Source organism: Pelophylax lessonae, assembly GCF_965119305.1.
Source record: "Pelophylax lessonae genome assembly, chromosome: 12".
Taxonomy (NCBI): domain Eukaryota; kingdom Metazoa; phylum Chordata; class Amphibia; order Anura; family Ranidae; genus Pelophylax; species Pelophylax lessonae.
This window is the reverse complement of record NC_138779.1, coordinates 90,596,288-90,618,686: the sequence shown is the minus strand read 5'-3', so window position 1 is coordinate 90,618,686 and position 22,399 is coordinate 90,596,288. Positions and strand designations below refer to the sequence as shown.

Genomic DNA, 22,399 nt, shown 5'->3' with positions numbered 1-22,399 from the left:
ATGCGGGCACACGGAGCGGATGACAGAAATGTCATCCGCTCCGTGGAAAAAAAAAAAAAAAAAGTCCCGCAGCGGACCTTTCACACGGAGCGGCCGTGTGAAAGGAGCCTAACACTTTGGTGTGTACATTTCTATTCACTCCCTGTTTTAACAATTATGAGTGGCATTGTAAGATGTGGGTGCAGCGCTGCTTTAAAAATATATATAGATAATTCTAATTGTGATTAATATTCCAAAAAAATGATACAATCATAAAATCATCAAATTATACGCTTCCTCCAAATAAATATATTGTGATTAAAATAAATGTCCATTGGTGCATCCTTCCAAAATAATGTATCCTTCCTCCGTATTCATAAAGTGCTTGAGTGCTCAATCTGTGCTGTGAGCGGGGTTTCCCCCTTTAAATGTCTACTTACCACCAAGTAGATATAAGCAGGCATGAGAAATTAGGCTTTACACTCAGCTTCTCCAATCAATAGGGAAGGATTGTTGCTGGAAGATCAAGACTCATCCCCCGTGTCCTCAGAAAAGAAATCATTCATAGTAAAGTTTGTTTAAACATCACATTTATTGGGTGTACAACAGGGGTTTATACTCACAAACATCACACATAAGCATGCAAAGATAAGACAATCGGCTCGGCGGTGTGCTGCTCCCGCAGCGTACGATCCTCCGGCCGGAAATCACGTGGTACTCGCTCTACCTATCGCTAGACGCGTTTCGCTGTGACACACAGCTTCATCTGTAGCTGACATGTGAGGTGTACCACTCGATTAAGTGTGCTGCATTGCCACTCCTACTTTCTTTCCAGTCCGCAGACTGATACATTTAATTCTATATGTTGCAACTAATATGTACATCGGAGTGGATGCTTGTTGTTACAAACAATGTAGTTTAAAAACAATGGTTATCTTTAATTGATTTTAAAAGTTGTTTAAAAGTTGTTTAAAAATAAGGGCTCAATTACATTACATTACAATTACAATTTTTAAACAACTTTTAAACAACTTTTAAAATCAATTAAAGATAACCATTGTTTTTAAACTACATTATCATTGTTTGTAACAACAAGCATCCACTCCGATGTACATATTAGTTGCAACATATAGAATTAAATGTATCAGTCTGCGGACTGGAAAGAAAGTAGGAGTGGCAATGCAGCACACTTAATCGAGTGGTACACCTCACATGTCAGCTACAGATGAAGCTGTGTGTCACAGCGAAACGCGTCTAGCGATAGGTAGAGCGAGTACCACGTGATCTCCGGCCTGAGGATCGTACGCTGCGGGAGCAGCACACCGCCGAGCCGATTGTCTTATCTTTGCATGCTTATGTGTGATGTTTGTGAGTATAAACCCCTGTTGTACACCCAATAAATGTGATGTTTAAACAAACTTCACTATGAATGATTTCTTTTCTGAGGACACGGGGGATGAGTCTTGATCTTCCAGCAACAATCCTTCCCTATTGATTGGAGAAGCTGAGTGTAAAGCCTAATTTTTCATGCCTGCTTATATCTACTTGGTGGTAAGTAGACATTTAAAGGGGGAAACCCCGCTCACAGCACAGATTGAGCACTCAAGCACTTTATGAATACGGAGGAAGGATACATTATTTTGGAAGGATGCACCAATGGACATTTATTTTAATCACAATATATTTATTTGGAGGAAGCGTATAATTTGATGATTTTATGATTGTATCATTTTTTTGGAATATTAATCACAATTAGAATTATCTATATATATTTTTAAAGCAGCGCTGCACCCACATCTTACAGTCTTAAAAGAGCACATGCACCTTTCACTGCAGCTAGCAGCTTTCTAATTGAACACTTATTTATTTAACAGCACTTAAAAAGAACTTTTTCACTTATTTCATAAGCGCAGGGTCCCTTAGTCCCACATATGAGTGGCATTGCTAGGAGGTCAGGAAGCTGTAAGACATGACCCCAACTGCCTATTTTCATCACCTTTGTGAATGATTCCTAAATGTATCTTGGTGTTTTTTTGTAGACCCAGTCCAGGAAAGAAATCTTCAGGTAAAGGACATAACCTCAACTAGTTTTCTAATAACATGGTCAAGGCTGCCCGGGGATTCAGGAAGTTATACTGTACAGTATGCACCAACATCAGATCCAAGGCAAATACTTCGGAGAACTTTGACAGGAGATGAGGACAGAGTTCTGATTGAGGGCCTAACCCCAGATAACACCTACAGAGTCACCCTTATCCCAGAGTCCAATGCTCCAGACATCCAGGATGTAACAATCCAGGTCTCCACTCTTCCAGGTAAGCTGGATACAAGTATACCTATTGTCAAAACCACTGTCAGGTTTTACTGATGTCTGGTGACTCTTGTCACCAAGACAGTAAGTGATGGGAAAATACCCAATGTCTCTAGAACAAGACATGGGGGTAAATCTTCGATAGGGACACCTGTTCCAGTGACATCTGTCTGAGAGGGGATTCCCCTTCTCTTAACCACTTAAGCCCCGGAGGATTTGACCCCCTTCCTGACCAGGGGGTATTTTGCGATTCGGCACTGCATTATTTTAACGGACAATTGCGCGGTCGTGCGACGCTGTACCCAAACTAATTTGACGTCCTTTTTTTCCCACAAACAGAGCTTTCTTTTGGTGGTATTTTATCACCTGTGCGATTTTTTTTGATCATGCGCTATAAACAAAAAAAGAGCGACAATTTTGCAAAAATAACAATATTTTTCACATTTTTTTATATGAAATTCCCCCAAAAAAATGTAAAAATCAAAATTTTTTAACATTTTCGGCCAATTTGTTTTATGCTACATATGTTTGGTAAAAAAAAAATCGCAAAAAGCGTATTTTGATTGGTTTGCGCAAAAGTTATCGCGTTTACTAACAAAGGGAAAGATTTTTGTCATTTTATTTGTTTTTTTTTTTTAACGCGTAATGGCGGCGATCTGCGATTTTTTTTTGCGGTACTGCGACATTGCGGCGGACAGATCGGACCCTTGACTGACATTTTTGACACTTTTGGGGTTACCAGTGACATTTCTACAGTAATCAGTGCTATATATATGCACTGTTACTGTAAAATTACACTGGCAGTGAAGGGGTTAACTTTTTTTTAGAGGGAGGGGCTATGTGTGTCCCTAGGGGCGTGATTCTAACTGTGATTGGCTGTGGCTTCAGATGTATGAACAGTGATCAACGGTTCTACATAGTAGAACCGTATGATCATCATTCATACACCGGGGAGAATGACAAGCGGCTTGTTTACACTAGCCGCCTGACTTTCTCCCTCTGCAGCGGCGATCGCGAGTGACCGGCGGACGATTGGGTCCGCCGGTCACACGCGCGTGGGGGGGGTCCGTGACCACTCGGGAGTGGGAGCGCGCCTCCGGGGGCCATGGGCGTAGGAACCGGGGGGACGGGGGGGACACATCCCCCCCAGGAAATAATGCGGGGGGGACGGGTATGCTGAAATCCCCCCCAGTTTAGCCGTGGCGCGTCCGAGCGCAGTACAATTGAATGTACCGCGCTCGGACCGCACAGCCGCAGACGTGGCGGCCAGGGAGCAGCAGTGCGCCCGACCCGCCCATTCTGTGACAATAGCGAATGAGAATTCGCTATTGTCACACGGATCCTCCTCCCGGCCAATCAGGGAGCGGGTCCTCCCGCTTCCTGATTGGCCGAAAGGCAAACACCGTGCCATTGGACGAGGAGGAGGCGCCGCGGGAGGACTGAAGACTCGGAGACGCATGGAGCCGGGGACTGAAGAGAAGCTGCGAGAGAGGTAAGTGCGGGGGGATCGCTGGCACTCTGCAATTGGGGGCAATGTGTGGCTGGCACTCTGCAATCATTGGGGGCAATGTGTGGCTGGCACTCTGCAATTGGGGGCAATGTGTGGCTGGCACTCTGCAATCATTGGGGGCAATGTGTGGCTGGCACTCTGCAATCATTGGGGGCAATGTGTGGCTGGCACTCTGCAATTGGGGGCAATGTGTGGCTGGCACTCTGCAATCATTGGGGGCAATGTGTGGCTGGCACTCTGCAATCATTGGGGGCAATGTGTGGCTGGCACTCTGCAATCATTGGGGGCAATGTGTGGCTGGCACTCTGCAATCATTGGGGGCAATGCTGTGTTCTGGCACTCTGCAATCATTGGGGGCAATGTGTGGCTGGCACTCTGCAATCATTGGGGGCAATGTGTGGCTGGCACTCTGCAATCATTGGGGGCAATGTGTGGCTGGCACTCTGCAATCATTGGGGGCAATGTGTGGCTGGCACTCTGCAATCATTGGGGGCAGTGCTGTGTTCTGGCACTCTGCAATCATTGGGGGCAATGCTGTGTTCTGGCACTCTGCAATCATTGGGGGCAATGCTGTGTTCTGGCACTCTGCAATCATTGGGGGCAATGTGTGGCTGGCACTCTGCAATCATTGGGGGCAATGTGTGGCTGGCACTCTGCAATCATTGGGGGCAATGTGTGGCTGGCACTCTGCAATCATTGAGGGCAATGTGTGGCTGGCACTCTGCAATCATTGGGGGCAATGCGTGGCTGGCACTCTGCAATCATTGGGGGCAATGTGTGGCTGGCACTCTGCAATCATTGGGGGCAATGCTGTGTTCTGGCACTCTGCAATCATTGGGGGCAATGCTGTGTTCTGGCACTCTGCAATCATTGGGGGCAATGTGTGGCTGGCACTCTGCAATCATTGGGTGCAATGTGTGGCTGGCACTCTGCAATCATTGGGGGCAATGTGTGGCTGGAACTCTGCAATCATTGGGGGCAATGTGTGGCTGGCACTATGCAATCATTGGGGGCAATGTGTGGCTGGAACTCTGCAATCATTGGGGGCAATGCTGTGGCTGGCACTCTGCAATCATTGGGGGCAATGCTGTGGCTGGCACTCTGCAATCATTGGGGGCAATGCTGTGGCTGGCACTCTGCAATCATTGGGGGCAATGTGTGGCTGGAACTCTGCAATCATTGGGGGCAATGTGTGGCTGGCACTCTGCAATCATTGGGGGCAATGCTGTGGCTGGCACTCTGCAATCATTAGGGGCAATGCTGTGTCTGGCACTCTGCAATCATTAGGGGCAATGCTGTGGCTGGCACTCTGCAATCATTGGGGGTCCTTTCCTGTTCCTTGGGGGGTCCTTTCCTGTTCCTTGGGGGGTCCTTTCCTGTTCCTTGGGGAGTCCTTTCCTGTTCCTTGGGGGGTCCTGTTCCTTTGGGGGGTCCTGTCTTATCCTGAGGGGTCCTTTCCTGTCTTTGGGGGGTCCTGTCTTGCCCTGGGGGGTCCTGTTCTGTCCTACAAACACAGGCTGGCAGGCGGGTGGAGGGGGGCGTGCACAGTGGAGTGGCATCATGCAAGACGTCTCACCAGCATAGGGAGAGTGCGTGGCGCGCACCAAGCACCCAGCCTAGGCAGCCAGACCTAAAGCGCATGCGGGAGTGGCGTCACATGGACAGTACTGACTGACTACCTAGCAGTCTGTCCACTGTGTGTCGGGGACGGGGACCGGACAGTGAGGAGGTTCCGGCGGCAGCGCAAGGCACTGGCAGCAAGCATATGCCAGCCCAGCCAGCAAGCCAAGCAGCAGCACCAGCACTAATTTTTATTAATGCCATGGGATTAATTTGGGGGTTAATTTTTATTAATGCCAGGTGGGTTAATTTTTATTAATGCTATGTGGGTTAATTTTTATTAATGCTATGTGGGTTATGTGGGATATAATAAACAAATTCGATGAATTAATTGTATTGCACACACACACACTCTCTCTCTCTCGCAGTTTACTGAAAAAGCATATACCTGGCGAGTAAAAATGCTGTCCCCCCCAGATTTGTGTGGGTTCCTACACCCTTGCCGGGGGCGCGCGCTCGCTCCCTAGACCCTGACAGGCTAGCGACGTAGACCTACGTCACTCTGCCTGTGAGGGGCTGACCGCCGCAGTAAATAGTCGTGCGGCGGTCGGCAAGTGGTTAAAAAAAAACAAACTAGAAATGTTTTGGCCATACATACAATTTAAGACCTAATACTTTTTTGGTGAAAAATATCAATTTTTAAAGTTACATTTTTACCATACTTTGAAAACTATGAATCCAAGATACAGGGGGCAGAGGGGGTTAAGGCTCCCGTGAAAGATCCTCCTCTCCACCAAAGTGGGGGGCTGTCAGACAGCGGTAGCCGTGTGACACGGACCGAAGGTGCCCAGTCATATGTGTCCCCACGAGGTGTTTAACTTGCTGGCCACCCTGATCCGTGGGGCATCTTCGCGGCTGATCGAGAGCGGAAGTAGGGGTCTGCACATGCTCCATGGTCAGACTCGGGTAATCACTGGATCTAGATTATCCAGCCGGTCACCCCACCCGTCACCCAACCCGACTGTTGATAGAAGATCTCTGCAGGAAAAAAGCAAAAGTTACAAAAAAAAAAGAGAAAATCTGTGGGACCACAAGTCTCATCAGAACAACAACTCCATACTCCTGAAGACACTAGGCGGAATGACTGGAGGCCTATAACAGAGAGGGAGCTTTATGCCCAGAGAGGACTTCCCATAGGAGATGCCAAATGTATTGATTTTTTTCTGCCTAGTGTCCTACTCCTGTAGGTGGGGCTATAAAACCCTGTCTTGTCATGGATAAAGAAGATGAAGCTGTGTCCGTCACTGAACATAAGAGAAATACATTTTGTGGATAGTTTACACCCATATGTAAAGATTCTCCATCACACATACAGGGTCTCACTATGTGCTTCTGAATCAATGACCTCTATACTGCTTTGGCTCTTCATTGCTACATCGGCAGTAATCATAGCTAAAGAAAAAAAAAAAGAATGGTTCCAATTATTATAAATATTGCATAATCTGTATTGTATGTCTTACTGGACTTAAAGCGGTTGTAAACCCAAAAACGCAAAAAAAAAAAAACCTGCAAGACAAAGGCATAATGAAGCTAGTATGCATCGCATACTAGCTCATTAGGTATTACTTACCTTAGAACGAAGCCCCGACACGGACCACCGGACATCGCTGCGGGCGCTGCCATGATCCCTCGCCGTCTCTTCCGGGTTTGGCGGCTCCGGCGCTGTGATTGGCCGGAGCCGCGATGACGTCACTCCCGCGCATGCGCGCGGGAGTGATTTTTCCGGCAAGCTCCCGGCAAGCAAAACTGAAGGTCCCCCCGGACCTTCAAAGCGCATGCGCCGCTCGCGTGAGCGGCTGCATGCACTGCAAATATCTGCTAAACCATGCCGGTTTAGGAGATATTAATTGTACCTACAGGTAAGCCTTATTATAGGCTTACCTGTAGGTAAAAGTGTAATAAAGCGGGATACTACCGCTTTAACTGCAGGCAGGTCCTATCTCCTCCCATTGCCCCCTATACTGGGCTCTCCTGGGGAGCCGGTAAGGATGCAACCAGCAGCATCTGGTTCCTGGGACACAGTGAGAGGAACTGATATTGTTCTTCCCGCTGTGTAAAGTTAGAAACCAGAAGTGACAAGGATTTCCTCACTTCCAGTATTGGCTGTTTGTTTACTTGGCTGGTACAGGCCATTGAAACAGCTGATCAGAGAGATCTGTGCTTTGATTGGCTGCGTTAGAACCCAGATCTCTCCATAAAGAGGACCTGTCACAGCCCATGCTATTACAAGAGATGTTGTTCATGCCTTGTGATAGCAATAAAGTTGATAAAAAAAATCATTAAAGAGACAGTGTAACTTTTTTTTTTTTAAATAAAATAAATAATAAAATAAAAGAAACATTTTGAAAGCACCTCCATTCCCTTGTGCTTGCGCGCATATGAAAACGACGATCGCACCACAAACATCAGAGTGAGAGCAATAATTCTAGCTCCAGACCTTCTGTGTAACGCATAAAGGAGAAGTCCAGCCTAACGCTAGAATTGTTACATCTTTAGAAATCCATGATCTAACACTAACCTCTCTAACCCTGTAAAGTAGAAATCAGTTTACATACCTTTTCTGAAGCCAATCTGGCCCGATTCCATGCTGAGCTGTCAGCCGCGGCTTCGCTGTATAGGCGGGTACAGCGGAGGCTGCTGACAACGGAAGCCCCATAGTAACTCTATGGGTGACGTCACTTCCTATTCTTTACAGCCGCTGTAGGCTGCGTCCTCTGCAAGGCTTCCACTGCTGGAGACCGGAGTGGAGCGGCTTCAAAAAAGGAATGTATAGTGTAATAATTGTATAATTCTTCTTTACAGGGCTGGATAGGTTAGTGATAGATCGTGGATGTCTATAGATATAGAGATTTTAGTGTTAGGCTGGACTTCTCCTATAACTGGTAAACTGTAAAGTGTCACCCGTTCCACTCGGCGTAACATCATCTTTTATATTTTACCAACAATTTGGTATTATATTGTGTTTGTGTGCATTAAAGTTAAATAAAGTGTATTTTTTTCCAAAAATACTGCGCACTTATCATTTGACATAAAAATATGCAAAAAAATAAATATAATGTTTTGGGGTTTCCAAGCAGTTTTATAGCAAATAAAATCATGTTTTTTTACATTTAGGGGAGGAATGTCAGAACTGGCCCAGGCTGGAAATGGTTAAAAATGGTGGGTGCCACTCACTATAAAATGTTTGATGGGGGGTTCCATCCACCTCATTTGTGTAAATGGAGGAAGCTGTTAGTTTTTTTTTTTTTTTTTTCCAGCCCGCTGTCTGAAGGAAAAAAAAAAAAAAGAAGTGCATGGCCATCTTTAGTCTAATTACATTTATTTTTATAATTTATTTATAGAATTTATTTGTATATCTCCAATCTTTTTTTTTTATTTTTTTTAGATCTAATCCTAGCAAGGAACCTCCATATTAAGGATAAAACATCAACCAGTTTCCAAATGGCTTGGTCGCGATTATCTGGGGATACAGGAAACTATGTAATAGAGTACGCACCAGTGACAGATCCAGGGAAGAAGGTGCAGAAAAGATTATATGGAGATCTGACTAGTGTGGTATTCAGCAGCTTGGCTCCAAGCACTACCTATGAGGTGACCTTCATTCCTGAATCCAGGGAGTCCTCTACCCAATCACAGACTATGCAGGTCACCACACTCCCAGGTAAGCCTAATTTATCATTGTGTCTCCCGAATATACTAGCTTTATTGCCAACATAGACAGTGACCTAGTGCCTGAAGGCTGCCTGGGTTGTGCCGCAGCCACTCATATATCATGTTATTATCAGTAATATGTTCCTTTGTATTATACCACTTACTTGGCTCCTCACTGTTACTTTGCACATTGTTTTCTTTGGGTGGAATTGTGCCCCGAGTACCTACAGTTCACTCTCTGAATCCATACACCTAGGACCAAAATGCTTGCAGAGTAGGGTGATAGGATGCCAAAGCGTTCTATCAGGGGCGTAACTGCAGGGGTTGCAATTGCAACCGGGCCCCATGCTCAAGGGGGCCCATGTAGCTCCCCTGTACACCTGAATAGGAGGGGCGGCGGGGGCAGCATGTAGAGAAATCACTGTCCTTTTTTCCTTCTGTAGCTGCAGGAGGAAAATTGAGGAGATTGGTTCCTCTGTACGCTGCCCCCCCCCCGCCACTTCTCCTATCCAGTATACTTGTGTTCTGCTGTCTCTGGGCCCCTGTGTGCTCCCCTGGTCCCCCCCCTTCTGTGCTGCCCCCCCCCTTCGGAATGCTCCCTTCCCTCTCCTGCCGGCTGCTGCAGGGGATGTGTCACCATAGAGAACCAGGAAGGGGTCGGTAAATATGTAATTTACAAGCTCCTTCCTTTTCTGAATGGACAGAGTCATAGTCAGTGGCATTGTAAAAAAATTAAATAAAATGATAAAAATGATACAATTAAAATACCAAAAAAAAAACTACTGACACCAGTGGGTGAACTTCCAGGATTGCAAAGGTCACACTTGCGACAGGGCCCTGGCATTCCACCACCGTGGGGAGGCCCCAAGATGGCAGGAAGGGGGCCCACTGCAGAACTTGTGAAAGGGCCCCGCAACTAGAGTAAAGGGCCCCAGGGCGCCAGGGGGCCCTTCATGGTTTCTTGCACCGGGGCCCTGAAGGTTCTAGTTACGCCTCTGCGTTCTATTCCTTGGTTCCTTCTGTACTAACCCCGAGTGGGCACACTGTCTCTTTCATAACTTACATAGTTACATAGTTAGGTTGAAAAAAGACTCAAGTCCATCTGGTTCAACCAAAAAAAAAAAAACAGTATTGAAAAACCCAACCGTACAATCCCATATACACAATCCTATACCCATAGTTGATCCAGAGGAAGGCGAAAAAACCCCAGCAAAGCATGAAACAATTTGCTACAGCAGGGGGAAAAAAATTCCTTCCTGATCCCCCGAGAGGCAATCGAAAATTCCCTGGATCAACTTTACCTAATAAAATTTTAGTACCCACTTATATTAAGTACACCCAGGAAAGAATCCAGGGCTTTTTTAAAGTAATCTAGTGAGCTAGCCAGAACCACCTCTGGAGGGAGTCTATTCCACATTTTTACAGCTCTTACGGTGAAGAAACCTTTCCGTATTTGGAGACAAAATCGGTTTTCCTCTAGACGGAAAGAGTGCCCCCTTGTCCTCTGTGTTGACCTTAAAGTGAACAACTCAACACCAAGTTCACTATATGGACCCCTTATGTATTAATACATGCTGATTTATGAGCAGATCTACCTTTCAAATGCACAGACCATCAAACGAGAAAGATAGTTTCATGAATTATAGAGTCTCCTGACTCCTCTTAACAAATCCTGTACCACCTTCCCCTTTAATTCTCATACTACATTAAACCCACGTTCAGATTGGTCCGATTTGACATGTCAAAATGCATGTAAAATCTGAGGCAGTTGCCGGCAATGGCGCTGTCCGAATTGGTGTGATGCCGACTTTGCGGCGCTGCACTGATTCCTAAAAGTAGTTTCTGTACTACTTTTGGCGATTTTGGGGGAGCGATTTCCATAGACATTTGTGCAGGAACCCCCACAGATGTCTGTGAAATCACCCCCGAAGTCGGACTGAAGAGGCAGCTTGAAATCGGAAGAGTTCAGGTGAACTCGCCCAATTTCAAAATGGCCCCAGTGTGAACCTAGGTTAATCGAAGATGTCCAGAAGTGGACAGAGAGGGCAACAAAATAAGGTAAAAAGTTATCACAAGTAGGAAAAGTTGAGACTTTCCTACTAACCCTGCTACCCAAGGCACTGGTCCCCGAGTGCTTTGAGTAGATCCAAACTCTGAATGGAAGATATTCCATTCCCTAAATCACGATTTAGTTTAGTTATCAACAACCAGTATGGTTTTGTTTTTCATATAATGCTGCTTTCCCATTTTTTTGCCTGCACTAAGATGCAAGTCAAATTTTAGGCATCCTCTGCAATAGGAATTTCAGTATTGGTGAGTTACTCCCCAAGGGTTAAATCCTTCTAAAGGGATGCAGACCCTGCAGCTTTTCATGGTGAAACAAACCGTGATTCTTCCGAAGGAGTGGTAAAAGTCAGTCTAATTTCCTTTCAATAGGAGTGATGCTTATATGCAAGCCTAGTGACACACACCTTTATTATCTACAGTATATCTGACTCTAATACATCATACCAACTGGCAGTGCTGCTTGTACAGAGTAGGAAAATCTCCCAGTACACCATGGGAGCTCCACTTTTTTTTGGGTTCTTAGGTATTGAGGTACGGACACAGAACATGTGCACGTTTTTGCATTATGGGACGTCATGAAATGTTTTTTTAATGGATTGAATTACTGCTTTTTTTAAAACTATAACAGGATTTGACCATTTTAGCTGCAAACTTTATTTACTGACATAAGACCTCCTTGCCTTCACAGAACTGCTAAAAAAGAGAAACCTTCATGCCTGGGACATATCAACGGCCAGTTTTCGACTCACCTGGTCAAGGTTGACCACAGACAGAGGTCGATATGTTCTGGAGTATGGTCTGGTATCGGATCCACAAAAAAAGCTGAGGAAAATGTTGACTGCTGACGAGACCACCGTGCTAATTAGCAATCTAAACCCAGACACCAAATACCAGGCTACGCTGCATTCCGAAGCTAATGTTCAATATGTCCCTCCACAGTCCATCCAGATTGCAACTCTTCCAGGTAATTTACCCCATGGTGAATATTGAATAGGCAGCCCTTAGATTTTAGGAGACTTTAGACAAATGTCACCAGTATTTGCCCAGGCTGCACAAATTGCCCCCATATTTTCTCCAATACTAGACTTCCTGTGATCATCAGCTCCATCTAGTGGCAAAAATACAAGACATTTTCTGACTCAAGTATTTCAGAAAAATATACTGTGTTTTGGCCACTAGATGGAGCCGACAATCAAAGGAAGTCATAGTATTAAAGAAACAATAAGAAAACATTTTGCAGCCTGGAAAAATGCTTGTGACATTTATCCAACAAATGTTTTATAAACCGAACCCTAGTGTTACATGCAAGATACATTATCATATTCTGAATACTCTGTCCAGGTGTAAAGACATCGCAGGCCTCCACCAGTAGCCATTCCATATAGAGAAACAACTTCGGTCATATTCAATGAAGAATTCAAAGATCTAAAAGCAGTTTTAACATTAAAGCTGATTTCTAGGCTGCAACCATTAATACATCATTAAATGTATTTATTTCCTAATGCAAATAGTATAAGTACCTGAATTTGACGTGGTATCAGCCTCCTGCAGTAAAGATTCGGAATTAGCACTGTGCACATTGCTGTACACCTTTACATATTCCTAGCAAATGTTAGCTTTAAAACAGGGACTCTTGGGTTTGCATATATTGCACTACATGTTCAAGCTGGTCAACTGCATCAAAGTGATCCCCCTCTAGCCAGCCCCTACTCTGCTGTGTAAATGCCAGATACTTACTTACTCAAAGCAATACAGTATCTCACAAAAGTGAGTACACCCCTCACATTTTTGTAAATATTTTATTATATCTTTTCATGTGACAACACTGAAGAAATGACACTTTGCTACAATGTAAAGTAGTGTACAGCTTGTATAACAGTGTAAATTTGCTGTCCCCTCAAAATAACTCAACACAGAGCCATTAATAGCTATACTGCTGGCAACAAAAGTGAGTACACCCCTAAGTAAAAATGTCCAAAAAGGGCCCAATTAGCCATTTTCCCTCCCCGTGTCATGTGACTCGTTAGTGTTACAAGGTCTCAGGTGTGAATGGGGAGCAGGTGTGTTAAATTTGGTGTCATCGCTCTCACTCTCTCATACTGGTTACTGGAAGTTCAACATGGCAGTTCATGGCAAAGAACTCTCTGAGGATCTGCAAAAAAAGAATTGTTGCTCTACATAAAGATGGCCTAGGCTATAAGAAGATTGCCAAGACCCTGAAACTGAGCTGCAGCACGGTGGCCAAGACCATACAGCAGTTTAACCGGACAGGTTCTACTCGGAACAGGCCTCACCATGGTCGACCAAAGAAGTTGAGTTCAGGTGCTCAGCATCATATCCAGGAGTTGTCTTTGGGAAATAGAAGTATAAGTGCCGCCAGCATTGCTGCAGAGGTTAAAGGGGTGGGGGGTCAGCCTGTCAGTGCTCAAACCATACACCGCACACTGCACCAAATTGGTCTAAAGATGATACAAAGAAAGCCCTCAAAGAGTTTGCTGAAGACAAGAAGACTAAGGACATGGATTACTGGAACCATGTCCTGTGGTCTGATGAGACCAAGACAAATGTATTTGGTTCAGATGGTGTCAAGCGTGTGTGGCGGAAACCATGTGAGGATTACAAAGACAAGTGTGTCGTGCCTACAGTCAATGTCATGGTCTGGGGCTGCATGAGTGCTGCCAGAACTGGGGAGCTACAGTTCATTGAGGAAGCCATGAATGACAACATGTACTGTGACATACTGAAGCAGAGCATGATCCCCCTCCCTTCAGAAACTGGGCCGCAGGGCAGTATTCCAACATAATAATGACCCCTAAACACACCTCCAAGATGACCACTGCCTTGCTAAAAAAGCTGGGGGTAAAGGTGATGGACTGGCCAAGCATGTCTCCAGACCTAAACCCTATTGAGCATCTGTGGGGCATCCTCAAATGTAAGGTGAAGGAGCGCAAGGTCTCTAACATCCACCAGCTCTGTGATGTCATCATAGAGGAGTGGAAGAGGACTCCATTGGCAACCTGTGAAGCTCTGGTGAACTCCATGCCCAAGAGGGTTAAGGCAGTGCTGGAAAATAATGGTGGCCACACAAAATATTGACATTTTGGGCCCAATTTGGAAATTTTTACTTAGGGGTGTACTCATTTTTGTTGCCAGCAGTTTAGACATTAATTTCCGTTTGTTGAGTTATTTTGAGGGGACAGCAAATTTACACTGTTATACAAGCTGTACACTCACTACTTTACATTGTAAGTGTAATTTCTTCAGTGTTGTCACATGAAAAGATATCATAAAATATTTACCAAAATGTGAGGGGTGTACTCACTTTTGTGAGATACTGTATATGAAAACCAAGATTTCCTGTTTTAATGCAAATTTTTGTTAGCTATACATAAGTGAAGCAGTATGCATAGTGGTAATTCGGAATCTTTAGTATTAACCCGTGGTCACACCCTTGTGGTATTTGTACAGTAGGGCTGGACTGTGAAAGAAAGAAGCAGCACAAGGCAATAATTGGTTGATGTTCTGACAAGAAGCATGCTGATTGGAGGAAAAACAGAGTGACAAAGAGAGATGAGCTTATCAGTGTGCTGCTTCTTCTTTCACTGTCCAGTGACAGGCTGGGTCATTTCCCAGACAGCCTGGACTCAGAGGAAGTGAGTTACATGCATCATACTTCCCATCAGACAGAGGACATCTAGTGGGAGAAAAAAAATAGTGCTGGTGGAATCTCTGGACATTATCTAGTTATTTTCAGCTGGAGTTCTACTTTAAAGTATATATGAATCCAAAACTTTTTTTTTTCATTTTGGAATAAGTGGAAAATGTCAGTTTTTGGTTTTTCATTTGGGAAATGCCCTCTTAGCCAGTTTTACCTTTAAATTTGAAAGTTTTCCTTCTATTTTTGCTCTTCTGACAACTGGAAATTTGGATTTGTTTTTCCTTTCCAGTGACAGTGGTCACCTGGACAAAGAGCGTGGGGACATAGGCAGCAATTACAACTTCACAGGGGTTTTAAAGTAGTATTCACGTCAATTTTTTTAAAAGCGCTGACAGGCAGTGTTTTTATAGCACAAGAGATCCCAGCGGTCTCTTCTGTCATAAATGCTTCTCCTGGCCTGTCAGTGGTAATGTGATCTGAGCCGCACATGCGCAGCTCAGACCACATCTAGGGAGCCCGATCTGTGCTGTGGTAATGTGACTCCCGTGCTCACGCTGGGAGTGATGTCATCATGGCTCAGGCCATTCAAGAAGCAGGAGAGATGGAACCCAGAAGGAAGAGTGGGTGAAGATGGAAGCACTGGGACAAGTGGGAGCAGTGACAGTACAGTGCTGTCAGGCTCTGTTTGACAGGTAAGAAGTTAGTCTGTCATAATGTGCTAATCTGCAGTACATACGAGCACATTATGGCATAAACCTGCAAGGGCCACACTTTTTTTATTTCTTCTGGTGAACTTTGCGATACGCTATCCAGATTTGAAAAAAAAAAAAAGTTTTGCCTTTGCACTTGATTTTTGCCAAGATGCACTTGACATTATAGGTTGCGCCGAAATGCGTAGGATATATTAGCACAATGTTAAATATCTGGTACCCTGGACAGGTGCTGATCATCTGCTTTTACTTCTTTTGCAGAACAACTTGGGCCAGCACAGATTTTGATATCTGACCCCACGGCACACAGTTTCCGAGTAAGCTGGGGCCCTCACCTGGACAGTGTCATTGGCTATGAAGTCCAGTACGGACCATTACCCAGCAATTCTGTGCAGAAAGTCCAGGTGGACGGCCGATTCAACACTACCATTATAGAAGGCTTAAAATCAAATACAACATACTTGGTTACAGTGTCTGCCATATTTAAATCTGGAGGGGAGAAGGCTTTGTCTGCCATAGCGTGCACAGAGATCAGTGAGTATCTGCAAACAAAATGGTTTATAATAGAAATGAAAAAATATGTGCTTTAACCAAAGTTGTAAAATTCAAAATATCATGCTAAACCTCTGCAGACTCCATTATGTCCACTCCAGTATACATGACACGCACTGGCATTTCTTATCTTAAAGAGACATGAACATCATGCACAGTCAGGGTAAATTGACAGTGTTTGTGTAAGGCTGACCCCACAACCAATTTATATTCTCCCCTTATTGCTTTTCTGGCGATCTCTCTTCTTTTATGGTAGTCATTGCATTATAATGATAGAGTGCTTGGACCTAGTGACCAATCACTAGATCTGAGCATGGTCACATGGTGGAGGAGGCCATTGTTCCTCCTGAGCTCTGATACTAGCCAGCAAAAAGTGTTTTGGTGGCAGCTGAGGCAAAGGCAGGAGTGGCATGGAAACACCAAAGGTAAGTATAATGTGGTAGGAGAGTCAAATATACAGTGGGTACGGAAAGTATTCAGACCCCCTTAAATTTTTCACTCTTTGTTATATTGCAGCCATTTCCCATTTGCTAAAATCATTTAAGTTCATTCTTCTTCCTCATGAATGTACACATAGCACCCCATACTGACAGAAAAACACAGAATTGTTGACATTGTTGCAGATTTATTAAAAAAGAAAAACTGAAATATCACATGGTCCTAAGTATTCAGACCCTTTGCTCAGTATTTAGTAGAAGCCTCCTTTTGATCTAATACAGCCAGGAGTCTTTTTGGGAAAGATGCAACAAGTCTTTCACACCTGGATTTGGGGATCCTCTGCCATTCCTCCTTGCAGATCCTCTCCAGTTCTGTCAGGTTGGATGGTAAACGTTGGTGGACAGCCATTTTTAGGTCTCTCCAGAGATGCTCAATTGGGTTTAAGTCAGGGCTCTGGCTGGGCCATTCAAGAACAGTCACGGAGTTGTTGTGAAGCCACTCCTTCGTTATTTTAGCTGTGTGCTTAGGGTCATTGTCTTGTTGGAAGGTAAACCTTCGGTCCAGTCTGAGGTCCAGAGCACTCTGGAGAAGGTTTTTGTTCAGGATATCCCTGTACTTGGCCGCATTCATCTTTCCCTCGATTGCAACCAGTCGTCCTGTCCCTGCAGCTGAAAAACACCCCTGCAGCATGATGCTGCCACCACCATGCTTCACTGTTGGGACTGTATTGGACAGGTGATGAGCAGTGCCTGGTTTTCTCCACACATACCGCTTAGAATTAAGGCCAAAAAGTTCTATTTTGGTCTCATCAGACCAGAGAATCTTATTTCTCACCATCTTGGAGTCCTTCAGGTGTTTTTTAGCAAACTCCATGCGGGCTTTCATGTGTCTTACACTGAGGAGAGGCTTTCGTCGGGCCACTCTGCCATAATACCCCGACTGGTGGAGGGCTGCAGTGATGGTTGACTTTCTACAACTTTCTCCCATCTCCTGACTGCATCTCTGGAGCTCAGCCACAGTGATCTTTGGGTTCTTCTTTACCTCTCTCACCAAGGCTCTTCTCCCCCGATAGCTCAGTTTGGCCGGACGGCCAGCTCTAGGAAGGGTTCTGGTCGTCCCAAACGTCTTCCATTTGAGGATTATGGAGGCCACTGTGCTCTTAGGAACCTTAAAGCGGAGTTCCACCCAAAAGTGGAACTTCCGCTTTAGGGAGTCCTGACCCCCTGACATGCCACATTTGGCATGTCATTTTTTGGGGGGGGGAGCGGGTACCTAGTTTTGACAGGTACCCGCTCCCACTTCCGCTCGGAGCGCCGCGGCGCCCTGAGCGGAAGTTCTCCTCTCCCCCTCCCTCCCTGCAATCTTCTGGGACACGTCAGAGGTCCCAGAAGATTGCCGGCCAATCACGGCGCACAGCGCGACTCGCGCATGCGCAGTGGGTACCCGGCTGTGAAGCCGCAAACTGTAACAGCCGGGTGCCCACAGCAGTGATGCCGGCGCAGAGGGGGAGGATCGAGGCTTCCGGCGGCCGCATCGCTGGACCGTTGGACAGGTGAGTAAATGGCTGGAACTCCGCTTTAAGTGCAGCAGAAATCTTTTTGTAACCTTGGCCAGATCTGTGCCTTGCCACAATTCTGTCTCTGAGCTCTTCAGGCAGTTCCTTTGACCTCATGATTCTCATTTGCTCTGACATGCATTGTGATCTGGAAGGTCTTATATAGACAGGTGTGTGGCTTTCCTAATCAAGTCCAATCAGTATAATCAAACACAGCTGGACTCAAATGAAGGTGTAGAACCATCTCAAGGATGATCAGAAGAAACGGAAAGCACCTGAGTTAAATATATGAGTGTCACAGCAAAGGGTCTGAATACTTAGGACCATGTGATATTTCAGTTTTTCTTTTTTAATAAATCTGCAACAATGTCAACAATTCTGTGTTTTTCTGTCAGTATGGGGTGCTATGTGTACATTCATGAGGAAGAAGAATGAACTTAAATGATTTTAGCAAATGGCTGCAATATAACAAAGAGTGAAAAATTTAAGGGGGTCTGAATACTTTCCGTACCCACTGTATATATAGACGCTGTCACTTTGCCATAAATTCCAGGTCAGTGTCTCAAAAAATACCACTAGATTATCATAACTGCCACGCAACTGCCATTTTTAAAAGGGGAGATCAGCAATGGTAGCCTACAATATTCAGTACATCACGTTGGCAAACATTTAAGCCTTGTTCTCACAGGCATACTTAAAGTGTTACTAAACCCAGGTCCCTGCATTCACTATATCTGGTCTCCCACAGTACACAGAGCATGGAAATGCAAATATTTTAGTAAATATAAATTGCTAAATACCTTTTCTCATCAGCAGGATATAGCAATCTTGTGACTTCTATAAGTGTCCGGCCGAGCACTAGTTAAATCTTGTAGGAGGTGTTTTCAATATCCTGTGACTGTCCTATGAGGCTGAATGACTCCTGATCCTCTGTCTGGACGATGCTGATTGGCCCTGTGCTGATCACATGCACCCTCCCCAGAAAAAAAAAAAAAAAACCTCTCTAGCAAAACACACCAAACTGGGCATGTGCAGAATGCCTCCTAGGGCTCTGTACTGTGATGGATTGGGAACTATGGAAGAAGGGGAGGATCAGAGAAGACAGGTTCAAACAGCCTTTTTACACAATGCGGAGGATTAACCCCTTAGGTTCCACAGTGAGTATAACAAGCCTGCTTTACTGCATATACAGCCTGATTATACTGTTGTGGGTTTAATAACACTTTAAGTACATGGGCTGTGTTTGCCCACATGAGGATGCACAACAGTCCCATTCATGTCAATTAGGATGCAGTAGCTGCACAGGACCCACTGCTGCTGTGCAGGTACGCACCCAGTCTGTGTTCGGGGGAACTAACTTGAAACAAGCATGAACAATATTAATATGGGTGTCAATGAGAAATCCATAGCATTGTGAAATAACAGCAAATTTTACAAAATGTTAAAGTAATCTATATTTAGTTTCCCTTCTTAAGTCTCAATTCCAACATGTTCTTCCCATACAGATGGCACTAAAGTGAAGTACCTGCGCATTGAGGACCTAAAATCCAACAGTCTGAAGGCTGTTTGGGGCTCTGCAGATGGAAATGTACAGGGCTATCAGATAAGATGCCGGAGACAAGCTGGCCGCTCATCTACAATTAGTGTGGCTCCAGAGACTCACAGTATACAGCTTACAGGCCTGTCTGAAGGGACCGCCACTAAGATCTGCGTTAAGCCAGTGTATAAGAATGGTGCTGGAAAAAACTTGTGCAAGAAGGTGAAAATGCATCCAGGTAAGTGAAAGACCCGGCTTCTATTCCAAAGAGACATGGAAATACTCAATATGGCCAAATATACATGGCCACCCCTCAAAAATATTCAATTCAGGGGTTTCCATTAAAAGGTAATATCAGTGCTACGGCAAACCATTTTAGACAACAGTGCACTTTTAACCTTGTGTCAGGTTGGGTAAGGCCCTTTTCTGTTCCAGCATTGTTGACCTTGTGCACAAAGTCAGCTCCCCTAAAGACATTGTTTGATGAGTTTGGTGTGGAGGAACTCGAGTGGCCTGCACAGAGCACTGATACCCTATTAACATAAATTGGAACTTTGATTGTGAGTCAGGTCTTCTCGTTCAACATCAGTGTGACAGATCTCACGGCACCCCGACTGGGTGCTTCATCCAAATAGTGCCTCCTGCCCTCCAAACCCTTCCAGCAGACCGATGGCTAATACCAGCCCTCTACCCCAAGTATCATGCGCAGACAAGATGTTAAGGTAAAACTGTTTATTAAAACCCAAACACATACTTTATACCCCCAATAGGACATTCCCCTCTTGGGGATATTAGCACATAGATAAGATAGGATAAGATGTACAACCCATAAAAACATGACAATGCAACCTTTAACCACTTAAGCCCCGGAAGATTTTACCCCCTTCCTGACCAGGGCCTATTTTGCGATTCGGCACTGCGTGACTTTAATGGACAATTGCGCGGTCGTGCGACGCTGTACCTAAACGAATTTGATGTCCTTTTTTTCCCCACAAACAGAGCTTTCTTTTGGTGGTATTTGATCACCTGTGCGATTTTTTGATCATGCGCTATAAACAAAAAAAGAGCGGCAATTTTTTATTTTTCACATTTTTTCCCCCCAAAAAAATGTAAAAAATCAAAATTTTTTAACATTTTAGGCCAATTTGTTTTATGCTACATATGTTTAGTAAAAAAAAATCGCAAAAAGCGTATTTTGATTGGTTTGCGCAAAAGTTATTGAGTTTACTAACTAAGGGAAAGATTTTTGTCATTTATGTTGTTTTTTTTTTTAACGCGTAATGGCGGCGATCTGCGATTTTTTTTGCGGTACTGCGACATTGCGGCAGACAGATCGGACCCTTGACTGACATTTTTGACACTTTTGGGGTTACCAGTGACATTACTACAGTAATCAGTTCTATACATATGCACTGTTACTGTAAAAATGACACTGGCAGTGAAGGGGTTAATTTTTTTTTGAGAGGGAGGGGTTAAGTGTGTCCCTAGGGGCGTGATTCTAACTGTGATTGGATGTGGCTTGATGTGTAAGAACAGAGATCAACGGTCCTACATAGCAGAACTGTTTCATCTCCATTCTTACACAGGGAAGAATGACAGGCGGCTTTGTTTACATTAGCCGCCTGCCTTTCTCCCAGTGTAACGGACAATCGCGAGTGACCAGCGGACATCGGGTCCGCCAGGCACACGCGCGGGGGGGGTCCGTGACCGAGCGGGAACGCGCCTTCGGGGGCGTGCGCTCGCTCCCTAAAGCCTCACAGGCTAGCGACGTAGTCCTACATCGCTTTGCCTGTGAGGGGCTGACCGCCACAGTAAATAGTCATGCGGCGGTCGACAAGTGGTTAAACATGAATCTAATTAACAGCTAGGCACCTAGACAAGTCTTATCAGTATGGCTAGTAGTCACAGGAATTCCCCACCATGCTTTCCTTGTCTCTGTGCTGAAAAACATGTCCACTATATGTCTTGATTAGCCAGAATGTGCCCAGCAGGATCCCCAGAAACCGTTCCACAGCCCTAGATACATAAAGTACATTACGTCACTCGTTTCTAAATGTCCCACCCCAGGTCCAGCTCGGATCTAGGTTACCCAGTGGCAACACTTTGGCAGAAATAGCATAAAAAGTTAATATAAAGTTGGTATTAACCAGGGCAAAATGGGGAAATTTTGCATTATGCAACTCTCAAGGGCAAGATAAGAAATATGCTCAAGTAGAGCTCCATATCCCCGGATGGTGAAGGTGCGTCTGCACGATCTGTCCGACGCAATGTTCCTGCAGACGCACCACTGTTCTGGGGACTTCCTGGCTGCTTAATCCTGGTATATACTCCCAGCCAGTCAAAGGGTTTCAGAACCTGACTCTCCTCCATGCTGTAACTGGGAGAAGCAGACAAAATCCCCAATCTCCTCCAGGGCCACAATCAGTGGGTAGAAGGCTAGCCCATAGTCCCTTCCAAACGCCCCTATCCTGGTTGGATCTGTTACAATCAGTATTTGACCTTACAAACTGGCAAATTGGGTAGACAAAAATTCCCACAGACACACTGTGAAAAGTCTCCCAAAGGAGAAGAGGTTGTAATACCTACAAAGAGGGGTAGACTCGATATTAATGGCTATATTTTGGAAATTGTGGCTATATATTTTACCTTTAAGGGTTTTTTTAGCATTTAGGCCCCGTTCACATACAAGCGACGCTACTTCGCACCGCGACCTCCGAGGTCGCGGTGCGAGCAGCGCGCCGCGACCTCGGGGCAGCCGCCACGGACTTCATAACATTGAAGTCTATGGCGGTCGCCCCAAAGAAGCTCCGG

The 22,399-nt window shown here is 45.0% G+C and overlaps 1 protein-coding gene across 1 annotated transcript in view; it reads left to right on the top strand.

Annotated features, from left to right (window-relative positions):
- Positions 1-22,399, top strand: part of VWA1 (von Willebrand factor A domain containing 1) — a gene marked incomplete at its 5' end in the record, with an annotated part of 72,197 nt that overhangs the window by 43,411 nt on the left and 6,387 nt on the right. Inside the window, 5 exons of the mRNA XM_082273970.1 lie at positions 2,019-2,294; positions 8,806-9,081; positions 11,827-12,102; positions 15,768-16,040; positions 19,557-19,826. Coding sequence (XP_082130096.1) covers positions 2,019-2,294; positions 8,806-9,081; positions 11,827-12,102; positions 15,768-16,040; positions 19,557-19,826 — 1,371 coding nt within the window. The remainder of the gene's footprint in view (positions 1-2,018; positions 2,295-8,805; positions 9,082-11,826; positions 12,103-15,767; positions 16,041-19,556; positions 19,827-22,399) is intronic.